At 33.0% G+C, this 25,561-nt stretch overlaps 1 protein-coding gene across 3 annotated transcripts in view; it reads left to right on the top strand.

Moving 5' to 3' along the window:
- LOC145268692 (multiple epidermal growth factor-like domains protein 8) overlaps positions 1-25,561 on the top strand; it is a 242,133-nt gene that overhangs the window by 169,005 nt on the left and 47,567 nt on the right. For all 3 annotated transcript variants that reach the window (XM_080124209.1, XM_080124208.1, XM_080124210.1), the window contains 6 exons: positions 2,325-2,508; positions 5,684-5,850; positions 9,204-9,348; positions 13,479-13,737; positions 15,952-16,081; positions 21,499-21,700. In XM_080124209.1, the coding sequence (XP_079980335.1) occupies positions 2,325-2,508; positions 5,684-5,850; positions 9,204-9,348; positions 13,479-13,737; positions 15,952-16,081; positions 21,499-21,700 (1,087 nt within the window). The remainder of the gene's footprint in view (positions 1-2,324; positions 2,509-5,683; positions 5,851-9,203; positions 9,349-13,478; positions 13,738-15,951; positions 16,082-21,498; positions 21,701-25,561) is intronic.

The raw sequence follows: 25,561 nt of genomic DNA, 5'->3' as shown, positions 1-25,561 counted from the left end.
TCGTAAGCAATAGCTATTCAGCAGTTAACATTTTCTGCGGGACAGTTTTTAATGAGGTCAATAAACCGGTTTGTTTGTTTTTAACTAACTTTGGGGAAAACCAGCTCCCTGTTTATTAGAGGGAGTGTCTCATCTCGAAATGAAAGCAACCGTCTAATATGACGAAGCCGACATTGACCAAATGTTACATAGCTTTCTAGAGACCACTGGCCGTGGGCAATTCAAATCGAGTTTCGCTTTTTTTTTTTTTTTTTATACCGAAAAACGAATGCAACATGTGCCAATCCGAAAATGTTGAATAATTAACGTTTCAAAGTCGGGCAAATTAAATAGAGAGGCGACCACCATTGTTAAGTCGTAGATATTATCATTTAGACGTGATATAAAAAATTTTTTAAAATGAGCGACGGCCTCAAGGATCCGCTGGAAAAAAGCCTTTCTCAGACATACGCAAAAAGCGAACATACATACATACATTTTTGCTTTTATATTTATAGATATAGATGACTGCCGAGAGGGGTGGGCACTGGCTCACAAGTATGAAAATAAAATCAAACAAAACCCAAACTTTGACACATTCTGCTAAAATCAGTTGCTACTAGATCAGGCTTTCTGAAGATATTGGCTTCCTGAAACGAAATGCACCTAACATTGATGCATTTTGTTTTTCTACTTCCTTTTGCAAAACTTAATTATGTTCTGCAAAAACAAAAATAACGACAACCCACCTTTCCCCCCCTTTTCCTTCTACCCATTTCCTCTTTCTCTTTCTTCCCCCCCCCCCCCCCCACTTCCTGACTGGTTTCTTAACTTAAAATGTACCAAACATTAATACTGTAATCCTTTTCCCTTTCCCATTGTAAAACTCATTCATGTTCTGCAGGGCAAGGAACAAAAACGATAAAATCCACTATAAAACAACCAAACCAAACACTACAAACTAGCGATTGAAGATACAAAGAACTTGAAGAATAAAAAACCTTCTACAAAATAACTGGATGCAACATGAATACTATTTCCAAAATAACTGGATTCTACATTATATAACGTGGGTGCATGTGTGACACTATCGACCCTCTTCTAAGGTTTGCATCTGCATTTACTGTTGAGGCTGTGTTCGTCATTCGGTTGATCAATTCATTTCCCAATCTGCCTTCAACTGCATCGAACTCGCATCTATCGTTGACCATCACAAAGTCCAGACTGTCTGCAAACCACTTTGTAAAACTGTTGTAAAACTCCTTACTGATCCTAAAACTAACTCTAAAAATATTTTGGGTCCTTTTATTCCTATCCAACACCACACCCTGATTCACAACCCTATCTCAACTTTCTTTTGTCTACCCTACTGAATAACTTGCTCTCCATTGTTCTGCTGATAAACCCTATTTCGTATACCTTCGTTTTTTGATAAACATTTTTTTTTAGAGGCGGTGAACTTTAAAATAAAATCACAGAAAAATATTTTTTTTCATAAAAATATGTGGTTTATTTCAAAGATTAATTTTTTAAATTTACAAGTTAAATAAAATTTTGGACGTATGGTCTTTTGGCTTGCGTGTACATGGTGTAATCTAGAGGTTTAATTTTTACAAACTGTACACATTAAATTAGACTTTATATCGGCAATAACGCATCAAATATTGTTTTTCAGGTGGTCTATTGTCTGGTTTATCAGCATATACATGAGGTTTTACATATTCTTAAATAAAATAATCTAATGGGGTTAAATTGCATGAATGAGGTGGCCAGTTGACAGGTCCATTTTTTAAAAATTATTCTTTCATCAAATTCGTTTTCTTAGTAAATTGATCATATCATTTGCAATTTGTAAATGCTGTGCAGGTGTTGGTCTCTTCATGATAAATTGGAAAATCAAGCTGAACTCAAAATAACTGATAGTTGCCCAATATGCAATTAAAGAAAATAGTTGTCAATTTAAAGTTTGCCGCTTCCAAAAAGAACTTTTCATCTTTCCTTTTTGTCTTTGTAACATTTTAGAGTCGACATCAATAGTATCGCAATAATTTATCGAGCTGGTTTATGATGCCTAATTCTTAAAAATATTTTTAAGCCAGTTTCTTATAATGTTTGAGCAAATTTTAATGGCGGCTTTTGTTTTTGCGTAAAGATGCATTTTTCATTTCACATTTAAAAAAATTAAAAAAAAAAATTAATTTCATGTCTTTTTTTGAAAACTGAAAAATAAATTCATTTCATGTCTTTTTTTCTGAAAATGGAAAAAAAAACTTATTTCATGTCCTTTTTTTTTCTTTTTTGGAAAACTGAAAAAAAAAAAATTTTTTTTTTTTTTCTTTTTCTAGAGTGATTGGTGGCTGCCTGCAGTCGCTGGCCACACCCTCACCTACGTGCAGGAAACAAAGTTGGTCGTTCTTGGAGGATTTTCCACAGAAAAATATTTCTTAGATAAAGTTTTAATTTATGACTCTGCTGAAACATCCTGGGAAATGTATCCTCGAAAAAATTTAAGCGGAGTCATTCCTCTCGGTGAGTTTATTATAAATCTAATTCTCTATCAATTATTATATTGTATCCAATATATAGTGATGCCCCCACCCCACCTGTGCCAGTCATAAAATATGCTTAAATTTGAATTTGAAAATGCGTTGGCCAGTAGAAGCATCTTGAAAAATTAAAAATATATAGTAAAGAAACAAACTATTTTAAAAGTACCTTTTTTCAAGATGCAAAGAAAAAATTTTCCTTTGATTTTTTTTTTTTTTTTTTGTTATAAATTAATTTCAGATTTAAAAGCCTTTGTCAGAGAAAGAGTTCTTATTTTTTTTTTTTTATCCTCAGAAGTAAAAAGTTTATTTACATCTTGTGTTATCGAGGTCGCGCTGGCTGGTAATGCACATAGAACTCTCTAGTTTTTTTTTTTTTTATCATTTATTAATCCAGAAAGGTGTGCATTTGCCAGATATGAATTTTTGAAAATGTTTTAGCCAGTAGAAGCATCTTGTCTGTTTATTCTATATATTTTTCATGCTTAAATATATTTTAATTCCTGCAGATTTTGTATTTATTATCATAGAACTAATACTCCATTGATTATTATGTTGTACCCAATATATAGTAGTAATTTCCAAAATTAAAAATCCTGACTTAGCTAGAATCGACACCAAAGCATCTAGTGTTCCATCCTTAGTCGTTAAGTTTAAAAAGCTTGCTAGAAATGATTTGATGATGTTAAAATTAGACAGTGACGAACAAATTCGGAGTTTTAGTATAATGATCCTTCCGGTTGGATATAGTCTAATCGTTGAATGTTTGAGTTAAATAAAAAGGAGAATGATTTTCAGATCGCCAAGTTCACTGCATCAATGCACACGTAACAAAAATCTGTCCTTTTTGTGTTGGTCCTGGATATGACCTTAAACTATATCCAGTAGTGAGGCCCCAGCTTGTGGGCTTTGGGGAGTGTGGAGCCACCCTTTAATTACCATTGCTCCCAGGTCCACTCTGACCCGAAGTGGTAGTACCTGTTAGGGTCCCAACTATGGGTTAAATAGAAACCGACGTGAAAACAACAAATATATTCTATTAAAAAAATTTTTCTTAAAAATCTTTGGATTCAGCATTAAATGACCCGAAAAGGGTTGATATGCCGTAAAACAAAAACAACCAACCAACCAACCAACCTTTTTGTGTGCAGTCTATAAACTTCAGTACAGACAAAAAAAAAAAAAAAAAAAAATGGCTGCCTTTTCTCTTTATATGCTTGCAATATTGTTACCTAACATGCAAATGAGATGTCTCTGGTTGGATATAAAAAGCCTGATTTTCCAGAGATTGGAGGGATTTTGAATTTGGATGTCAGATTAGCAAGTGTTGTCAGCAGTGTGTTGGGTTCTAAAGTTGAGTTTTGACAGTAGATTGTTGAGATTTGGAGTTGGATTTTTGACAGCAGTGTATCAAGATTTGGAGTAGCATGTTTTTAGCTGGAGTGTGTCGAATTTAACATTTGAATGTTTTAACCACATAACCCTAAAATTACTTACCTGACTCGATGTTGCTTAACTTCAGTGATCTAACAAGAACCGGTGTGTCCATGTGAATATATGCTTACCTGACCTTTATCTAAAATTTTGCATTGCGGTCACCATATTCATACATCAAATTTTGAAATATTGGAAGTTGAAATACTGTCAGTTTTGAGCGTGACCAAACTTTTCATTGGACTTCATTGGCTATAATATGGACCATATCTGATGACCAAAACTGGACTAAAAAGTATGACACTTTTCCTTTGACTTAGATGTCCAAAAAGTAAACCATGACTGATGTATTAACAACAAAAAAAAAACTGTTGAGGCCCCATTTGGGGCTGTAGGGAATGTGGAGTTGCTTCTTATTTACCATTGCTCCCAAGTCCACTCTGGCTTGGAGTGGTTTTACCTGTTAGGGTACTGGCTGCTACCAGTTCAGGCTGTCTGAAAATATTGGCTTCATGATCAAAAATTTACTAAACATTGATGTTATTGTTTTTTTTTCCTTTTCCTTTGCAAAAGTCAATCATGTTCTGCGAAACAAAAAAAATTCTTTTACAAAACAACCAAAGCAAACTCCATGGATAGAACTTTTCCAAAATTACTGGATTCGGCATTTAATAATGTAAAAATGTTTGATATGCCATTTAAACAAAAACAATCAACCAAATTTGGTGATAGTTGGTCAAGTGATGTGGATGCTAGACAAATAAACATAGTAACAAACCAGCAAACAATCTCTCCTGAAAATGTAAATGCTTTGGTGTATGTACATTCATTTGCCCTAGTTTTAAATGCAAAAAAAAAGTTTTTTTATAAATATTTAAACTGAGGCACAATATATAATGGATTTTCTAATTTCAGTAAAACCTTTTTTTTTCGTCTGGAACTTTTTTTTTTTTTTTCGTCTGGAACTTTTTTTTTTTTTTTTTTCGTCTGGAACTTTTTTTTTTTTTTTTCGTCTGGAACTTTTTTTTTTTTTTTTTTTTTCGTCTGGAACTTTTTTTTTTTTTTTCGTCTGGAACTTTTTTTTTTTTTTTCGTCTGGAACTTTTTTTTTTTTTTTCGTCTGGAACTTTTTTTTTTTTTTCGTCTGGAACTTTTTTTTTTTTTTCGTCTGGAACTTTTTTTTTTTTTTTCGTCTGGAACTTTTTTTTTTTTTTTTCGTCTGGAACTTTTTTTTTTTTTTTCGTCTGGAACTTTTTTTTTTTTTTTCGTCTGGAACTTTTTTTTTTTTTTTCGTCTGGAACTTTTTTTTTTTTTTTCGTCTGGAACTTTTTTTTTTTTTTTCGTCGGGAACTTTTTTTTTTTTTTTCGTCGGGAACTTTTTTTTTTTTTCGTTGGGAACTTTTTTTTTTTTTTTTTTTTTTTTTATCGTCGGAAACCTTTGATTTTTTTTTTTTTTTTTTTGTCGGAAACCATTTTTTTTTTTTTTTTTTTTTTTTTTAAACCTTTTTCTTTTTTTTTCTTTTCTTCCTGGTGAAAACTTTTTGCTGAAAACCTTTTCCCAGTGAAAGCCTTTTTACGTTGAAAAAAAACCCGTTTTCCATTTAGTAAACCCTTCTTCTATTAAAAAAAACAAACTTTTTCCATTTTAAAAAAACAAACCCTATTTCTATTTAAAAAAAAACAAAAAAAAAGTTTTTCCATTTAAAATTTTATTTTCTTATTCAGGTATTTATGGTCACAGTGCAGTCTATCATCGAGCAGTGGCTACAATTTACATATTTGGCGGAATGTTATTCACAAAATATTACAAATTTTCACCTTCGAAAGAACTCTACACCTTTGATTTAGATAAGCGACAGTGGAACATTCTTCAAGCATCAGAGGATAGCATGGTTTGTTTTTCAGTTCTTTTATAAATGTACTAGTAGGGCTACAAAAGTGTAGCACATTTTTATTAAAACTTCTGTGCATCCTCCTCTGCCTTCTAGTTTTCCGCTCCCTCTCCTCTCTATCCAGGCCCATTCCTCTCTTTGGATATACTTGCAGACTTTTGTAGATGACTATTAAGGAAGATGACTGCTTGAAAATGAGTTACTTTTCTTTAATGCATCAAATGTCTGTGACCCCCACCCCTCCTGCTAACCTCTAACCGAATGAAATCTGTGCTAGATTAGGATAAAAGAACGAATCACTTTTTTCTAAATTTAAAATTTTATTCATCCAGGGCAACACAGATCAAACACAAATATCAACTTTGTCGGTATTTGTTTCGTTAGACACATAAAAGGTAATTGTTAATATTGTTGTTATAAAAAGCCCCTTTAAGAAGAAGAAAAAAAAAAATTGAACCATTTTTAAAGAATTGAGAAAAATCTATTAACCTAAACAAAAAGTGCAGTATTCCGACTTCCTGTTGAATACTGTTTACTGCTTATGCTTGCTGTTTGGCACTTATATATATTTAGTATTCCTCAAATTTTTGTGTTTATTCTGGTAGCCTGAAATTAAAATATGAGATCTACTGTCTGCTCTAACGAGTGTGGGTGATTCTGTATAAAACCTTCAAAATCATTGAAGAATTTCGGACAACTTAGTTGCCCGAACCCCATATGTCATGATTTGACGGGAGAATTCATTCATAAATATATATATATATATATATATATATATACATACACACACACACACACACACACACAGTAGAACACTGGGATAAGGCATTAAAAATTAGTGACAAAATACAGTACAGTATATAATACACATTGATATAATCAAATAACATTATAAATAACACAGTAAGGCAGAGTAAATACCGTAACCAGGGGTTGGAAAAATATTGTATTCCACCTTGTAACCTGAAAAAAAAACATATCCTAGGGCCACCGTATCCTGAAGTTTTTATATATATATATATATATATATATATATATATATATATATATATATATTTTTTTTTTTATTCAATTTTCACCCCAAACAAGGCACAGTGCCACTTTGAAGCAGGGGGCTACTATCAGGGACTTAATTAGCAGGGTCATTATGAAGTGAGATGATTAGAAAGATGTTTGTTAACATTACACTTGAACTTCTGCATATCAGTGCAGTTGGGAAAGAAACTATTGGAGTAAAAGGCTTTCTTGCACCTAGGGATCTCTACTGTAAAGGGATGAGACTTAGTAGCTTGTCGGGTTTGTCGGGGGTAGTTATGTCGGGGAGGTACAAGTGTTTGCAGTTCGTCAGAGCATTCACCATTAAAGTATTTGTAGAACAGGCAGAGGGATGCAGCATCTCGTCGATGGGACAGAGGCTGAAGCCTAGATGACAGTTCAGGACCTATATATTATTTACAATTTAAAAAAAAAATATATATATATATACTTACACTATATATATTCAGTAAAGGTTTTTTAAATTACTACAATTAAGCTCAATAAAAATAGATTCACTGTGAGTTGTGGTGTTAAAATGATCATAACTTATGAAAAGTCTCAAGTGGATATCACAGCATAGAATCTTGTATCCAAGAAGGCACTATTTATAAATAATATATATATATATATATATATATATATATATATATATATATATATGGGTCAGGCAACTCAAAGAACACGAAAATATCTACGGAGCCAGTAACTTTTCTCTTTTCTTTTCTAAACAATAACCAACGTGCCTGAGGACGGTCGAGTGCCAATCCAACCAAAACGTTGCACAAATAACACTCAAGATGAGAACAATAGTCCGATCAATATAAGTAATATAGGAGTTTTTTATTTGAAAAATAAAATTATTGAAATAAAAAAAACAATTTTAAACATCAGAAAAAACATATCCAATACACAATATTCCAAGAATAATTTAAAGATTTTAAAAAGTTTTCAATAATTCTTTTTATGAAAAAAAAAAACAAACTAATTTCAATAATTCTTAATTAAAATAAGACCGAAATAAAATTTCAATGATTATTAAATGAAAAAAGTCATAAAAACATAATAGTACATCTTTTAAACTCCTCGGCTTAACGCTCTCAGGAAACATGAGTTGGAACAATTACATTGAGAGTATCGCTAGGACCGCTGCAAAGTAGGTAGGTTCTCTCTATCCTGCTAGAAAGCTACTAATGCCCGACAGTATCCTATACCTCTATAAGGCCACCATTCGTCCATGTATGGAGTATTGTTGTCATATTTGGGCTGGTGCATCTGCCACTAGTCTCTTGCTCCTAGACAAGTTTCAAAAGAGATTCGCCAATCTGATAGGTCCTGAACTGTCATTTAAATTTCAGCCTCTGTCCCATCGACGAAATGTTGCATCCCTCTGCCTGTTCTACAAGTACTTTACCGGTGAATGCTCTGACGAACTGCAAGCACTTGTGCCCCCTCGACGTAAGTCCCCCCCCCCTGAAAAACCCTGACAAGCAGCAAAATCTCACCCCTTCACAGTAGAGATCCCTAGATGTAAGAAAGCTTTCTGCTCCAGTAGTTTCCTCCCCAGGACAGCTAGACTTTGGAATTCCCTTCCGGGTCCCTGCTTCCCCAACTGTACTGACTTGCACAAGTTCAAGTGCAACGTGAACAGACATCTTGCTGCCCAACTCCCTACACAGTACCCCTGATGCCTATGTCCCTGATAGTAGCCCCATAGACCAAACTGGCAATGTGCCTTGTTTGGGGTGAAAATGTAAAAAAAAAAAAAAAAAAAAAAAAAAATAGAAAAAAAAAAAAAGAATTTATATACAGGGGTGAGATATAAACGTGAGATAAAAAAAGCAAAGGAACTAATTTGCTCTGTCACCATTTCAGGTAGTGCTGCGGCTGCAGTTAGAAAGTACGTTGGTTGACTATAACTAGAATTTCAGCCAGATCAGTCCTGTAGTTTCTCAGAAAAAATGAGTTGATTTTTTATTGTGATGATTTCATCACTATTAATCCCTTACTGTGCATTGAATTGATGCCATAATACTTAGCTTGCTGCACCTTATCAGGTCTATACAAAATTTCAGGCAAATCCATCCAGTAGTTTCCCAGAAAAAGTCTAATGGACAGACAGACAAAGAGAAATATAATATAGATTCCTCTCAAACCCGGGAGGAGGATCTTCAAAAACACGTCCGTTCCTTCTTACTGACACATGCGAAGAGCTGAATCAAATTTAATTATGCTGACTTCCTTTTTGTGACATCATTTATTTAACGCGTTAATGTTGATTTCTAACCTTAACTTGTTGTGGAATATTATCTTTCCAGATTGAACCACGTATGTTTCACGTTGCTGTTAACACGGCTGATTACATGCTTTTGATTGGTGGTTGGACAGTTGACCGAAAAGCTACAAACCATGTTTTGCTTTATCGGTTCAAGTGCAACACCTGGCAGAACATCACTTTTAAAGGTAAATCATCTTTTGGTATATTTTTATATGTATATGTAATTCGCTCCAAACCCTACTGCACAATTATAGACAATTAAAAAAAAAAAAATTATAAATACACCAAAGCCTCTAAGGAAAAGAAAATGAAAAAAAAAATCGCTCCTGATGATAATCGGAAGCGCTGGAGAAGAATATGGCCGAACAACTACTTTTTGGGTGCCATTTTATACAACATGCCAGCTGAAATTAAAAAGATTGCTTGGCAAATGGAAAAGATATCCAGAAAGATCGGAAAAAAAGAATAACTCCGCCATGTTCAATCAGACGCGCTTGAATAATGACTTTCTGCCAAAATATATATATAATTTATTTATTTAAACAGACGTTAAAGAACGCTTCTGTTTGATTTTTATTTTTTTAATTTTTCAAATTTTTTAGTGTGCGGATTGAAAGAATTAATACAAGTTTTGTGTTTAGTTCAAAGTTAGCTGCGTTGTTGCTTTTCATCTTTTTGTGAGGAGGGCGGGAAGGTTTTTCATATAGTAGCAGTGGTGAATGCATGCAAGCCGTAGTGCCTAGTGTGGAAGAGTGAGGTATCCTGTTTTATGGTTCAGAACTGAGTTGGGGGGGGGGGTTATTACAGGTATTTGAATGCGTTTTGGCTGGATTAGAATGTGATTTGAGTATGGGCAGGATTTTGCGTTTTAATGTGTATAGATTCAAGCGCTCTTAACTTGATATTGGTTTTGTGGTATATTATTTGTGTGTTGCTGACTAGAATTTCTCTGACTTCGGTGGAGCGGTAGTTATATTTTTTTTGTAAATGTTGTAATATTACACTTGATTCTCTATTATGCATGGTGAAGCAATGTGACAGAGTAATTGTGGTATAACCAAATATATATATATATATATATATATATATATATATATAACAGTAACATCTCAAGAAGGGGTAAAAAAGAAAAACGTGTTGACCTTTTAGTTAATAAACCCTATTACTTCTGTTCCTGTGCAAATACAGTCATTGCTTAGTTGCTTAATTTTTAACCTTATCTCTTGATAGCTCAAAAAGTAGTGACCAAGGCTGGAGCACTAAATGTTTTGATTTCAATTCTTGCTGATTACACCCAAGTCATGTTTTTTCAACTTTTAAAATCATTACTATATATAGGGTACAAAATAATGCTAGAATCGAAACACAGAACAAATATAGTAGTGATTTCAAAAGTTTTTTTTTTTTTAAATAGGACTTGGGTGCCATCAGCTAGAATCGAAAAACAGAACAAATAGCACTCCAGTATTATTCATTACCATCTGTACTATGTCTTAACATATAAAACTAAAAAATAATCTTGTAAATATAAATGCATGCATATAAGAGCACTTTAAGTCAACTTATGCCTGCCAAGTTTCATTTTTTTTTTTTTTTTTAATTTTAAATCCTTAGCAGCTATTTTTACCGGCTAAAGACCAAATTGAATTTGTTGCACAGGTCTAAATCCTGTATATATATATATATATAATCAAAGTTCAAGTCTGTAGACCAAAAATTAAGAGTAGTTTGGTAGAGACTATTACTCAGAAAGACAGACAAGGTCGGTTTTACATATAGATTTCATAATATTTTCAATTAAACCATTTTCAAATTGTTATTGTTAATTGTATTTATGATTTAAAATTGCATGACTTTAGCTAGGAGGATAAATTTATTATATAAATGGGAGTTGTTTGTGTGCAGTTAGGGAGGAATGGGCTGGTGGAGGAGAAAGATAGTACAATAGTACATGAATAGAAGTAATAGTATAGTTTCGGCTTCAGACATATACTAAATATCAATTTTTTCACTTTGACATTATCAGAAGACATTTTCTTCATAAAAATATTAAGATATTACAATTTCTTATAATAATAAAAGTGTATAATTATTACTATAAAAAACATTTCATTAAAATTAGAATATAAAATTATTCTTTTTAAGAGTTTCTGGGAAGTTCAGAATTGTCTGTGTGTGTACATTTCCCTACCAAACTACTCTGTCAATTTTCAGTTCACAGACTCGAGATTTGACATAAGAGGTATTGAGATTTGAGAAAATCTTTTTAATCCGTTTTCGGCTGTCAAGGGGTCAAAGTTCAACGATTTGACCTTTGAAAACTCTACATAAATCCTCCACCAATTTTGGGTCTAAAAACTTGAAGTTTTTTATGTAGGTTACTTGGACATGGATCAAACATTTTAATTTGATTTGAGCCCACAACAAATGTTAAGAGGTCAAAATTGGGGTCAAAGTTAAACAAAAACTTTTTACCTCTGCGGTCTCTACCAAATTACTCAGACAATTTTTAGTCTAAACATTTGAAATTTTATATAAAGTGTATTCAGACATCGGGCAAGCTTTTTAATCGTTTTTGGCTGAAAATTTGGCTGCCAAGAGGTCAAAGTTCCAAAGATTTGATGTAGAAGTGTAAGCCATTTTGAGCTTCAGATGGTTCGCTGGTACACACAAGTCCTGGTAGGTGACTTGTTTGTAGTAGACAGTTCCACAGAACAAAATATTCTTACCGTGTCGAAACCCGGGAAAGAACATGTGAAATTGCTCCAGAAAAGGTTTAATATTTATGAAGCAATTCTGGTTTCTGATTGGTTTGTAGCAGAACGTGAATTAATTTGATTCGTCAGTTCTTAGCAGCATCATTTATAAATAGAATCGTCCGACTGTGTGAGATCATACCCCATTATTCTCCAAAATATTGCAACATTTGACCTTTGTGGTTTCTAGCAAACTCTTCAGCCAATTTTGGGTCTAAACACTTGATAATTTTAGATGTAGGTTACCTAGGCATGCGCCAATCTTTTTAATATATATATATATATATATATATATATATACATATGCGCATAAAGTTATGAACAGTACGTAGGGCCTGAGCAAAGTTGGGCTGAACTGCTAGTATATATATATTAATGTTCTTTTTCCGAGAGTTTCTGGAATGTTCTAAATTATTGTGTTCCATTTCAAGTGTTTCTGGAACTTTCCGTTCACCAAAAATATAAGAGAACACTAATAGCGTCACTTTTTCAGTTAGTCGGTTTAGTGAGCCAGTTTGAGTTGTTATGCCGCTCCGGGTTGTCAGACACTGACTAGATTAATTCCGACCAGTATTACCTGGGATCCAAAATCCGGTTGAAAGGAATCTTATAAAAAGAACAAAAATTTGGTTATTAAAAAAATTTCTGATCTTCTCTCTGAGCAAAGAAATATTGTTATTAATTCTCAATAACTCTGTCTTTCCTCCAAACATGAACTATCTTGCTTATCTCCCTTTGTAAATATTTTTGTTTTTTTGTTGGTCCTCGATAAAAGGAGAGTGGACGTGTAAATTCACCATTGTCAATTCATCTGTCCCCACTATTCTCAATAACTACACCTTGGAATTTTTTTTTTTAATTTTGCGCAAACATTAAACATGAATAAAAAAAAAAGTAACAGAACGGATTTTCCGCAAGGTTATTTTTTTGTTTATTTTATTTATTTATTTTTTTGGTCTTCTGACAAAAGGAGGCTGAACCTGTAGATTCATCCTTGTCCGTTCGTCCATCCACACTTTTCTCAATAACTATGCGTTGGAATTTCTTGAAATTTTTTGCTCAAACATTAAACATGACATGAGTAAAAATATAACTGAACGGATTTTCCGGAAAAACTCTGGTCCCCCCCCCCCCCCCCCAGGGGTGCCTTTCGGGTTAAAATGGCTAAAATTGACACTTTTGTGCTTATTAAAAAAAAAATTGATGCCTTGGATTTTTATGAAACTTTCTGAAAAGTTGTAACTGATTTCTATATAATTTTGTTTGTCTATACTTCAAGATATCTCTTGGGTGTGTCCCAGGGGCTCTTTTAGGGCTAATAAAAACACTCCATTTTTGGGACTATTTTATTATATTTGCTCAAAATTTCTGTGTATGTCTATTTGGCAGTTTTGCATGGTGCTGAACTCAAGTTTAAATTGGGGTCTTTCTTTTTATGTATAATTTTTGTTTGTAATATATGTTGAATTCTTAATACCCCGAGACTCCAACACGTAACAACATTGATAAGTTTTTGGAATTATTCTTTTCTGAAATCATTTTTTCCGAATTCATTTCAGATAACCAAATCAATTTGTATCTGCGATCGTACTTTGGTGCTGCTGCTGCTACAGTACGGAACCATTTTTACCTGATGGGCGGCTTCAATGGTATCGAGAGTGGCAAGTTACTCAAGATAGGCGTTCCTGAGGATACGTGCAAGCTTATTGGCGATTATGAGATGTGTAAACGAACTGTTGAGTGCTCGGCGTGTAGTGTGAAGCTTAGCCATATTCCTCTTACGTTTTGTATCTTGCCAAATAATACCTTTTCAGACTTGTAAGTATGTGCTGTTTTTGTTGTTTTTTTATATATATATATATATATATATATATATATATGCTGAATAATACCTTTTCAGACTTATAAGTATGATTTTTTTTTTTTTTTAATTAATATATATAATATATATATTAAGATCAATTTCTTTAGGAAAAAATTAAAAAAAATTTTTTTTTAAATATTTAAAATCAATTTTTATTTTTCAATATGAATTCCTATAAATTTCACTTGTTTTTTTTTTTGGGGGGGGGGAATTTTTATATATATATATATATATATATATATATATATGCACCCACAACCAGGAAACTAAATCTTATTAGAAACTTAACCCATCGGGCACTTGCTATTTGTTCCCCACCTTTTATTGATGTGGAAATTGAAAACATTAAAAGGATTTTTATTACTAATGGATATCCACCTCCATTAGTTAACTTAGTTATTAATAAAAAAATTCAATCCTTTTCTGAGCTACCAAAATACGGTCCATGTAGATTTCCGGTATACCTTAGGTTACCCTGGATTGGACTTGAAGGCCAACTTATTTGCGATAAGATTTCCTCTCTGGTATCTTCTAATTTTGGTGCTCTATCGCTCCGTATGGCCTTTTCCACAAAAACCGCCTTTCCCTCATTTCGTAAGGATGTCTTGCCTATCTCCCAAACTAGTAATATTATTTATAAATTTCAATGTCGGTGTGGTGCCGTCTATATAGGCAAGACGACCCAGCGTCTTCAGGTCAGAATCGCCCAACATGTTCCCTGTTTCATCCGGGATCATCAACCTACTACCAGAAAATCTCAACTGATAGAATCGTCCATCGGCCAACACTTGGTCGATAAAAAGGAGTGCGGTCTTGTTTTCTCTCCGGAGTGTTTTTCTGTTTTGTACCGAGGATGCACAAACTTCCACCTGTCTGTCCTCGAAGCACTTGCCATCATTGCTAACCCCCCTACTTTGTGCAAGCAGAGAAACCTCCGGTTTCAGTTAGAATTATTTGGGTAGTCAGGTTTTTTTTTTTTTTTTTTTAACCTCCTCTCCGCTCGTATTCCATATCACTACCAAATATTCTAAAAAAAAATAATAATTTTCAGACTTATGACCCTTGAAAATGTTTGTCTGAACGAAAAGCGCTTTGGGTATATTTTAACGATCGTTTTTTAATCGACTTATTTATTTTATTTAATTGTACATATAACTTGCCCCATTATATATATATATATATATTTTTTTTCTTTTCCTCACCCCGGTTTCCATTTTTTAGTTGATTGAATTTACGATATGGTTCACTTTTTTATAATTATTCTAAAATTTTGCCAATCGAATAAAGTTATATATATATATATATTAAGATCAATTTCTTTTGGAAACCATTTAAAAAAATTTTTTTTTTAAATATTAAGATCAATTTTTATGTTTTTTTTAAATATTATGGTCAATTTTTATTTTTCATTACGAATCCCTCTAGAGGAGTAATATAAATTTTACAGTCTATCGGGGATTTAAATAAGCATTTTTACATTAAAGTTGGATGGGTACAAAGTTGTAATACTCTGAAGCCTTTGGACTTGTGGGCCGGTGCAGAGTCCTGCTGCTGCACCCAGGGTCTGCCAGTGGTCACCTGATTGCACCAGGGGATCACCACACTCTTCAGGTACACTTTGAAGCCGACTTCTAAGATGTGAGGTGACATGTTGTGGCCCTGACTTAAAACCACATAAAAAATCATGACCCTGGCTGGAAACTTTGTTTTCATCACCCTGAGCACGGTCCTGTTATTCGTGGCAATCCAATGGTGCATTTTGAGGGTGCTGGCAATGGTTCTGTTGTCATAACTTGGATCGGTAGAGAGCATGAGTTGTACAGCGGCGCATCTCCGATCTCGCTCGTTAAACATTGTGTCACTTTCAGACATGATAAAAGGCTTCTATCGCTCCTGGGATTTGTACACAACTGGCCAGTTAGTAGATGGTCTGCAACAAAAAAAGAAAACCGATTTTTATCAAACGGAAATGGAATCATGCCATCTTTTCTAGGGCGACAATTCTATTGTTTTGATCTTTAGAATTGGAAACGGAATTTTGTACAGAATCGGCAATTTAACAGAATTGGGGAAAATATTGGAATCGTCCCATCACTAATGTTTACACAACTAATTGTTTTTTTTTTTTTTTTTTTTTTTTTTTTTTTTTTTTTAAACTTATTTTTCAGATGTGTCAGTGGTAATATCAGCAAAGGTAGAGTGTGTGATAGCGAATGGTTTATGGATAGAGACTGCAACCAATATCGAACGTGTGACCAGTGTTTAGCTATATATCCGGAATTTAAAAATACGCCGAAGGTAAGTCCTATTGAACTCTGGAATCTTCTATACAAAAGTCAGGTGCGTGTGTATGTGTGTGTGTGTGCGTGCGTGTGTATGGTACAATCATGTTGACACATCGGTTCTCACCAGATCACCGAAGTTAAGCAACATTCAGCCTGGCCAGTACTAGATGGGTGACCATTTAGGAAGGCTAGGCACTATATGTACCTTCTGGGAAGGTTGGGCATGGCACCAGTACCCTCATCCCAAAAAAAGAACTCCTCTCTACAAAAGCATCTACAAAGTTGTGGATGGCCTATGTCCCCTCCAGGGGCTCAAGGCAACGGACAGCTGGATGTATGCGTGTTTGTGTGTCCGGTATGATTACAATTTTTTTTTTTTTTTTTTTTTTTTTTTTTTTTTTTTTTTTTTACAAGGAAATCACCATTTATCAAGGCCTGGAGGCCACTCGGGGATAAGGGTTATTGCGTGTACAGTAATCAATTGGATAATATAGTAATCGCTAGTAATGGAGATCTGATAAAGTGTCTTAAGGGGCGGTTCATCAGGAATTTGTTTATGTTGGACTTGAAGACATCCATATGACATCGAAATAAAAACGATACACACTGCCGCATTCAAAACTATTGATTTTTCAATGAAATGACGGTTGATAACACATTTGCTGCCAGCTATAGCCCTATTGAATTTTTATTGCAATTTCAAAAAAATAAAGTCAACGAGTCAAAATATTCATACGATAACGTGTTATTTTCTGTGTCGTTTGTTATGTACTTCCATTTCTTGTAAGAAATAATTTTATCAAGAATTCTTCATAAGTTTTGGTTTCGGTTTCAACTGATGGCATTCAAGTCATCTATTTTTTTTATAAATAATTTTACCAAGAATTCAACATAAGTTTTGGTTCTGATTAAAGCTAATGACACTCCAATAATCTAATTTTTTAAAATTTTATCAAGAATTCTTCATAAGTTTTGGTTTCGGTTTCAACTGATGGCATTCAAGTCATCTATTTTTTTTATAAATAATTTTACCAAGAATTCAACATAAGTTTTGGTTCTGATTAAAGCTAATGACACTCCAATAATCTAATTTTTTAAAATTTTATCAAGAATTCTTCATAAGTTTTGGTTTCGGTTTCAACTGATGGCATTCAAGTCATCTATTTTTTTTATAAATAATTTTACCAAGAATTCAACATAAGTTTTGGTTCTGATTAAAGCTAATGACACTCCAATAATCTAATTTTTTAAAATTTTATCAAGAATTCTTCATAAGTTTTGGTTTCGGTTTCAACTGATGGCATTCAAGTCATCTATTTTTTTTATAAATAATTTTACCAAGAATTCAACATAAGTTTTGGTTCTGATTAAAGCTAATGACACTCCAATAATCTAATTTTTTAAAATTTTATCAAGAATTCTTCATAAGTTTTGGTTTCGGTTTCAACTGATGGCATTCAAGTCATCTATTTTTTTTATAAATAATTTTACCAAGAATTCAACATAAGTTTTGGTTCTGATTAAAGCTAATGACACTCCAATAATCTAATTTTTTAAAATTTTATCAAGAATTCTTCATAAGTTTTGGTTTCGGTTTCAACTGATGGCATTCAAGTCATCTATTTTTTTTATAAATAATTTTACCAAGAATTCAACATAAGTTTTGGTTCTGATTAAAGCTAATGACACTCCAATAATCTAATTTTTTAAAATTTTATCAAGAATTCTTCATAAGTTTTGGTTTCGGTTTCAACTGATGGCATTCAAGTCATCTATTTTTTTTATAAATAATTTTACCAAGAATTCAACATAAGTTTTGGTTCTGATTAAAGCTAATGACACTCCAATAATCTAATTTTTTAAAATTTTATCAAGAATTCTTCATAAATCTTGGTTTCAGTTTTGATTTAAGCTAATGGCACCTTAGTAATCTATTTTTTTTATAAATAATTTTATCAAGAATTCTTCATAAGTTTCGGTTTTGATTATAGCTGAAGGAACTAAACTTATATATATATATAAGTTTGGGATTCAGTTTCAATTTAAGCTGATGAACCCAAGTCATATAGATATATTTTTTATTTTTGAAATCGCAACTTTATAACATAAAAATCAATAGAACATTAACTCTATAATAATATATACGAAAACTGTAAGAATTAAAATATATTAAAGCGTACTTTACGACCGAGCTACGCCGAGCGTCCCTGCTAGCTTGGATAAATACTTTTGCAGTTTTAACAAAAGAGCTACATCAGAGCGCCTCCATTTACGCTGAACATCTACAGAATGCCAACATCAATATATTACATATGAATGAGTCCTCTGTGGAATTTCCCCAGGTCCCGCTAGTGCATATGAATATAATATAGAGTATATATTAAATGTATATTATTTATAATATTCTTATATTTGGCACATTAAATAAGTAAATATCTTAGTTCGTCAGATACAAATGTCAGTTTATATAATTTTGGTAATAAAAATAACCAAAATCAGCTTTTATTTGTAGTGAATCATTCAACTTATAACTTATATACGTATTCGCTAGAAAAAAATCTATAATACATGGCAGGGACCAAATACGAGATAACCCGTAAACATACTGTTGTCTTAAGTTAAGGAAAAAAGAAGTCTTACCATGTATGTGTGTTGGGCGATAAAGAGAGAGGGATCAAAGATGGCGCCTGTGGTTATATAAGCTGTGGTCTTGCGAAATCTCGCCGCACACATGCAAATGGGGAAGATAGGCTGTGTAAAAGCAGCCCGAGTTGAGAAGTTGGATTGTGACCTTTGGCGATTGTTGGATTTCTAGCCACGCGTTTGGGGGACCGCTGTACGACTTCTCACGAGTTGATCAACAAAAGAATATTCAGTACGTGTTATTTTGAAATGCCAGTTCAAGTTAAAGACGGTTATCGTACGTGCCGAGCACGCATTGACTAATAGAAAAGGGATTTTGTTACTATGAGTTTATTCATAGCGGGAAAGGCTAAGTAAATGCCAGGGTACAGAATAGTTGGCAGTCAATATGTTCAAGAATTACAATATGAAAGTAGTGAACTTGTATAAATTTTATATTTTTTTACATTGTTGATATCTTGGCGTCACATCTATTATATTAGTACTAGCTGTTCAGCCCGGCTTTGCTCGAGCCCTATGTACTGTTCATAACTTGCCGTACGTGTGAATACACTTTATGTAAGATTTCAAATGTTTAGACCAAAACCTGTCCGAATAATTTTGTAGAGACCGCAGAGGTCAATTTTTATTAAACTTTGACCCCAATTTTGACCTTAACATTTATTATTTTGGTCTCAAATCAAAATACAAATTTTTACCCATGTCCAAGTTACCTACATCTAAAATTTCAAGTCTTTAGATCCAAAAATTGGCGGAGGCATCAGGTAAAATCTGCAAAGGTCAACTCTTTGACCTTTTGCAGCGAAATTTTTGCCCCAAAACTGATTCAAATGCATACCAATTATGTATAAATTTCAAATGTTTAGACTCAAAATTGGTTGAGTAGTTTGCTAGACACCGCAAAGTCAAATCTTTTGAACTTTGACCCCTTGACAGCTCAAATTTTCAACACAAACCGATTAAAAAGCTTGCTCTATCTCTGAATGCCCTTTATGCAAAATTTAAAATGTTTAGACCAGAAATTGGCTGAGTAATTTGGTAGATTGCAGAGGTCAATTTTTATTTTTTAACTTTGACCCCAATTTTGACCCCTTAACATTTATTTTTTGGGTTCAAATCAAATTAAAAAGTTAGATCCATGTCCAAGTAACCTACATTTAAAATTTCAAGTGTTTTGACCCCAAATTGGCAGAGGAGTTTGGTAGAGTTTTCAAAGGTCAAATCATTGAACTTTGACTCCTTGACAGTCAAATTTCTGGCCGAAAACCTATTAAAAAGATTTTCCCAAATATCAACACTCCTTATGTCAAATCTCGAGTCTGTAGACTGAAAATTGACAGTTATTTGGTAGGGAAATGTACACACACACACACACTTTCAATTTTATAGATTATATATTATAACTAGCCTGGGTGGCTGGCATTGCCCGGGTGTTTGCAGTTGTGTGTTGAGCAAAAAAAAAAAAAAAAAAAAAAAAAAAAAAAAAAAAAAAAAAAGTGGTAGTAGGCAGGTAGTCTTGGACCCGTGACGCGAAGGCGGAAAAGAAAATGAAAGAAAATCTGACATCTTACCGCTACTCCAAGACGCGACCGGAAGTCTAAAGCGTTCAAATTTAACGTAGTCAATAAAAAACAAGATGACTTGCAGAGATGGCTTTTAAACCTCCCACAAAAGCAAATTAGTTTAATGTGGGGGGAAAACCAGCTCCCCCAAAAAGGGGGCACTCTGGCAGTATCCAAATAAGTAGTAATTGTCCCAGTATGAAGGGTTTCCCCTACATTGACCAGGGACCAATTACAAAACAGATACTACCTGGCCCGAAAGCCAGGCATTTGTGTCTGAATAGTTTATCACTTTATTTATACAAAAAACACAAACAAACAGCCGCGACAACGGCACGGTGGAAATCTTGTTTAACTCGATCAAAAAATAGATAGAGATGATGATGTCTGTTTGCGAATTTGAGATATTACGATCTAGGAAGTATATGAAAACTTCTCGCAGAATCTAACCGATGCGAGAAGACAGATGCAAAACGCCTTTCATGGACATACACAAACGCTCGCACCCATTTTGTCTTTTATATAATGGTAGAATATATATATATATATATATATATATATTTATATATACTATTATTATCTTTTATAATAACGTTCTGTTCCTGTCTGTTTGTTCACAATTTGATTAATGTATACAAAAAATATACGCTGTTTCATAAATCAATTTTCATACTGAAAAACAGACTTGGATTTCAACATGAAAAAAAGTTTTGGTAGGTAGGTAGGTAGGATCGAACTGAAGCCCTGAGGCGAAGTTGGAAAATAAAATGTGAAAAAACCATGACACGTTAACTGCTCAGCTAGCAAGAAAGAGTTACTTTAACAATCCAAATTATTACAGTTGCAACAATAAAGTTTATTTTAACAATCCAAATTATTACAGTTGCAACAACAAAGTTTACTTTAACAATCCAAATTATTACAGTTGCAACAACAAAGTTTACTTTAACAATCCAAATTATTACAGTTGCAACAACAAAGTTTATTTTAACAATCCAAATTATTGCTGTTGCAACAATAAAGTTTATTTTAACAATCCAAATTATTGCTGTTGCAACAATAAAGTTTATTTTAACAATCCAAATTATTACAGTTGCAACAATAAAGTTTATTTTAACAATCCAAATTATTACTGTTGCAACAACAAATTTTATTTTAACAATCAAAATTATTATAGTTGCAACAATAAAGTTTATTTTAACTATCCAAATTATTGCATTTGCAGATGTGCAAGTGGTGCAAACATTGCAAAGTTGGGAAATGCATTCGACACACTCAAAATTGCGGTGACCAAAACCCGTGCAATCGCACCCAGGAAGAGTTTCGAGATATGTCGCAGTGCGATGGAGTCATTTGCAATGCAGTAAACTGTCACTCGTGTCATGATTCAAAGAAATGCATGTGGACTCGTCAGGTTATTCGCACAGGTAAGTCATTTTTTCATTCCTTCTACCTGTCTGTCATCCTGGTGTTACCAGATTAGTCTGTCAAAAGATACTGGCTTCATGACCTACAATGCACCAAACATTGATGTTTTTTTTCTTTTCCCTTTACAAAATTCAATTATGTTCTGTAAAACCAATAATTTTCCTCTACAAAACGACCAAACCAAATACCATTAATAAATATTTGAGGATGTAAAGAACTTGAAGAAGCATAAATTTCTTTTAATTAAACCCAAAAAGGGTTGATATAACGTGAATCAAAACAAAGCGACCAAACCAAACACCATGAATAAATATTTTAAGATATAAAGAAAAATATAGAATAAACAAACTGTTTTAAAACACGCTAAGATGCAAAAAAAAAAAATCTTTTTCTCTTAAATTTTTTTTTTAAGTTGAGATTCAGATTAATTTTGAATTTTAAATCTTTCAAAATTCAATTATGTTCTCCAAAATCAAAAAATATAACCAATAATTTTCCTCTACAAAACAACCAAACCAAATACCATTAATAAATATTTGAGGATGTAAAGAACTTGAAGAAGCATAATTTTTTTTTTTTACAATCAGGCTTTAGTAGGGTGTATTCCAATTCCTGCTGTAGCTGTTCATTTGAAGGGTTGATATACCGTGAATCAAAACAAAACAACCAAACCAAACCAAACCAAACACCATGAATAAATATTTTAAGATATGAAAAATATAGAATAAACAAACTTTTAAAACACGCTAAGATGCAAAAAAAAAAAAAAAAACAAATTATTTTTCTCTTTTTTTTTTTAAATTTTTTTTTTTTTTTTTTTTTTTTTCAAGTTGAGATGCAGATTAATTTTGGATTTAAAATCTTTCATCAGAGAAAAAGGTCTTTAGTTTTGTTGGCATTTTTTTTTTTTTTTACGTTTTAACTAACAACTTCTGGAAGGCCCCATGGAAGTCGTCTGTGTGAGCGTGACACTGACCTTCATCACAGCTTCTTTAATCTCTTTAATTATTTCATAACAGCTTTTAAGGTTTTCCTTGAGCTTAGGAAATAACGAAAAATCACAGAAAAGATGAGGAACTATCTCGATGCCTAAATAGCCTGTGATCTTCTCTGAGAACCCTTGGGACAAACTTCACACAAATCTTCCGCATATTCAGTTCCCACACTGAAATCAAACTGTGCACTTATTGTCTCTATAAACACATGACGGTCCTTATCCATGAAATTTTGTTTTTGGCCAATCAATTTTGGTGTTCTGACTTTCTTAGTCCTTCCACATCTCATCATCTCTCACAGATTCTGTGTCTTCCTTGAATCTCTTATGCCACTCAAAACTCATTCAAACAAGATGGTCCAAAACAGTCTGAAGCATTCCATACGTTTATGTGGCATTTTTTCCAAGTTTAAAACAGAATTTTATTGTATGTCGTTTTTCTAAAATGTCTTTGTGTCCAGATTGCATTTTTGAAATTCACCAGCTGTTAAAATGAGGCTTTAGTAGGGTGTATTCCAATTCTTGCTGTAGCTGTTCATTTGAACGTGAAATCATAAAGCTTGGTCAGTGATCTCATAAGATGCATAGCAATAACATACTGAATTTTCATGAGTTTACGACAATTTTAAATGACTGTACAAAAAAAAATCTGGAAACTTATTGAAGGCACGATGTATGTACATCATGCAGATTTTTCTTAATTTTTTAAATCTAGTTTTCAATCACTTTGTCAACTAAGCTCCAACCTCTGTCCCATCACCGCAATGTTGCATCTCGTGCCCTTTTTTTATAAATATAGGGTGGCCCACCTAAAAGTAGCCCTATATATGTGACCTTTCTCTAATCAATTTTTCGGCCCGACCTCTCTTATCTTTCTCTTAACGACCAATTGACACCACAAGACAAAATGCAATTCTTTTTCCAACAAGATGGCGCTACATGCCACACGTCTCACAGATCACTGACACGAGTTCATGACATATTTACGGAAGAGAGAACAATAAGCAAACGGTTATGGCCACCATGTTCCCTCGGACTTGTCATCATGTGATTTTTATCTTTGGGGGAATTTAAAACAAAAAAGTTTATGCAAATAATCCTCACAATCTAGACCAACTTAAGGAGAACATTATGAACGTTATCAGGAGAATCACCAGAGAAGATCTACAGATAGTATCTGCAAACATTGTTAAACGTGCCCAGAAATGCATAGATGTCAACGGGGGAGCATTTCTAGCATCTTTTATAACACGACAGGTAATTTAAACAATAAAAGAATGTTCCTCCTCGCTACTACATTTTCTTGGCTACTTTTAAGTGGGCCATCCTGTACTTTAATGGAATGTGCTCTGATAAACTGGTTGCACTTGGGCCCTCTCAATGTACATATCCCAGATAAACTTGCTTAGTAACAAAATCTCACCCCTTCAGTGTTGAGGTCCCTAAATGCCAGAAAGCTTCCTACTCTAATAGTTTCTTTCCTCGAACAGCTAGACTTTTGGAATTCCCTTCCGGCTACCCTGACTGTACTGATATGCAGAAGTTTAAATGTAATGTAAACCAACATCTTGTTAATTTTTTCTATGCATGATCGCTAATAGTAGCCCTTTATGTCCAATACAAAAATTAGTTAACATTTTTTAAGGTATGCACCCTTTCTAATACAGCGTTCTAGTAAATTGATCCCCCCATTTTGGAAGCATCGACTTTTTTTGGCTAAATTTTATGAATTTAGCCTTTTTTTTAAAAGCAGTTTGGCCTTAAAAAAAGTTTAAATTTGCGAAATTTGGCCGAAAAAGTAGATGCTTTTAAAATGAGGGATTTTTTTTTTTTTTTGTGTATTGTCTTGGATAAGTTACTAACTGATAATACTCTGCTGAAAATGAAAAATAGATGAAAATGAAAAAAAATTCAGATGGGGCTACCGTTTCATAGGTGCGCCATAACCCCTTACGTCCAAGTGGCGATTATGCCTTGTAAAAAAAAAAAAATATGTATATATGATTGTTGATTTATTTTTTTTTATTAGCGATTCTGTAGTATTTTCCTCTTTCTTTCTGCTCCCTGAGCGCTTTTTATAAGGAGTTATCTGCCCTTTGTTTACATTTTTCCCCCCACCCCCAATTTTTTAGGACGTATTATTTGTTTATTTTATTTCAAATATGTTTTTATTAAATACTAGACCACCCGTGACCCGTTGGGTCAGTACGTTATATTAGCTATGGAATTCATGTATGAGCGTGACACTTGTGGCATAAAGAAAATAGTTTTTTTTTTACATAACAGAAGCATTTCTATGAAAGTATATTAAAATGAAAAAAGAATATAGATAGATTTCTATGAGTCGTTCTGTTTATTATAATTGTTATTTTTTTTAAAATTACAGTTACTGAATTATAAGTGGTTGGTCATACTTATAGGTAAATATGCACTGAACAGGTATCATAATCCTTATTATAGTTAAATTCAAATTTTGATATATCATCTTTTAAATGAAATTGTTAGTTGAAAGTACAGAATAATAAAAAAAACACTCTCCACATGTTAATAATGGCTTTTTAAATAGAAAATGAAAATAAAATGTAACTTTTTTCATTTAATTTAAGCAAACATTCAGTACCCATTGTGTAAAGGAAAACACTATTTAATGTAATAGAAATGTGTGCATTTACCGATTCAGCTTTCCGTTTGGAAATGTAAGCAGACGACTTTAAAAAACATGGGAAGAAGAAAAAGAAATATTTTTGTAATAACGCCCTCTAGTAAAAAGGTCTGCATTAGTTAAGGGGGATAACTCTATCCAGTTTTACATCGCTGTCTTTTTCTCTCTCTCTCACACATACACGTAACTATTTCTCGCGTACGT

This window comes from Euprymna scolopes, chromosome 44 (genome assembly GCF_053919585.1).
Source record: "Euprymna scolopes isolate OS-2025 chromosome 44, ASM5391958v1, whole genome shotgun sequence".
Lineage (NCBI taxonomy): Eukaryota > Metazoa > Mollusca > Cephalopoda > Sepiida > Sepiolidae > Euprymna > Euprymna scolopes.
This window is presented reverse-complemented; position numbering and strand designations above follow the sequence as displayed.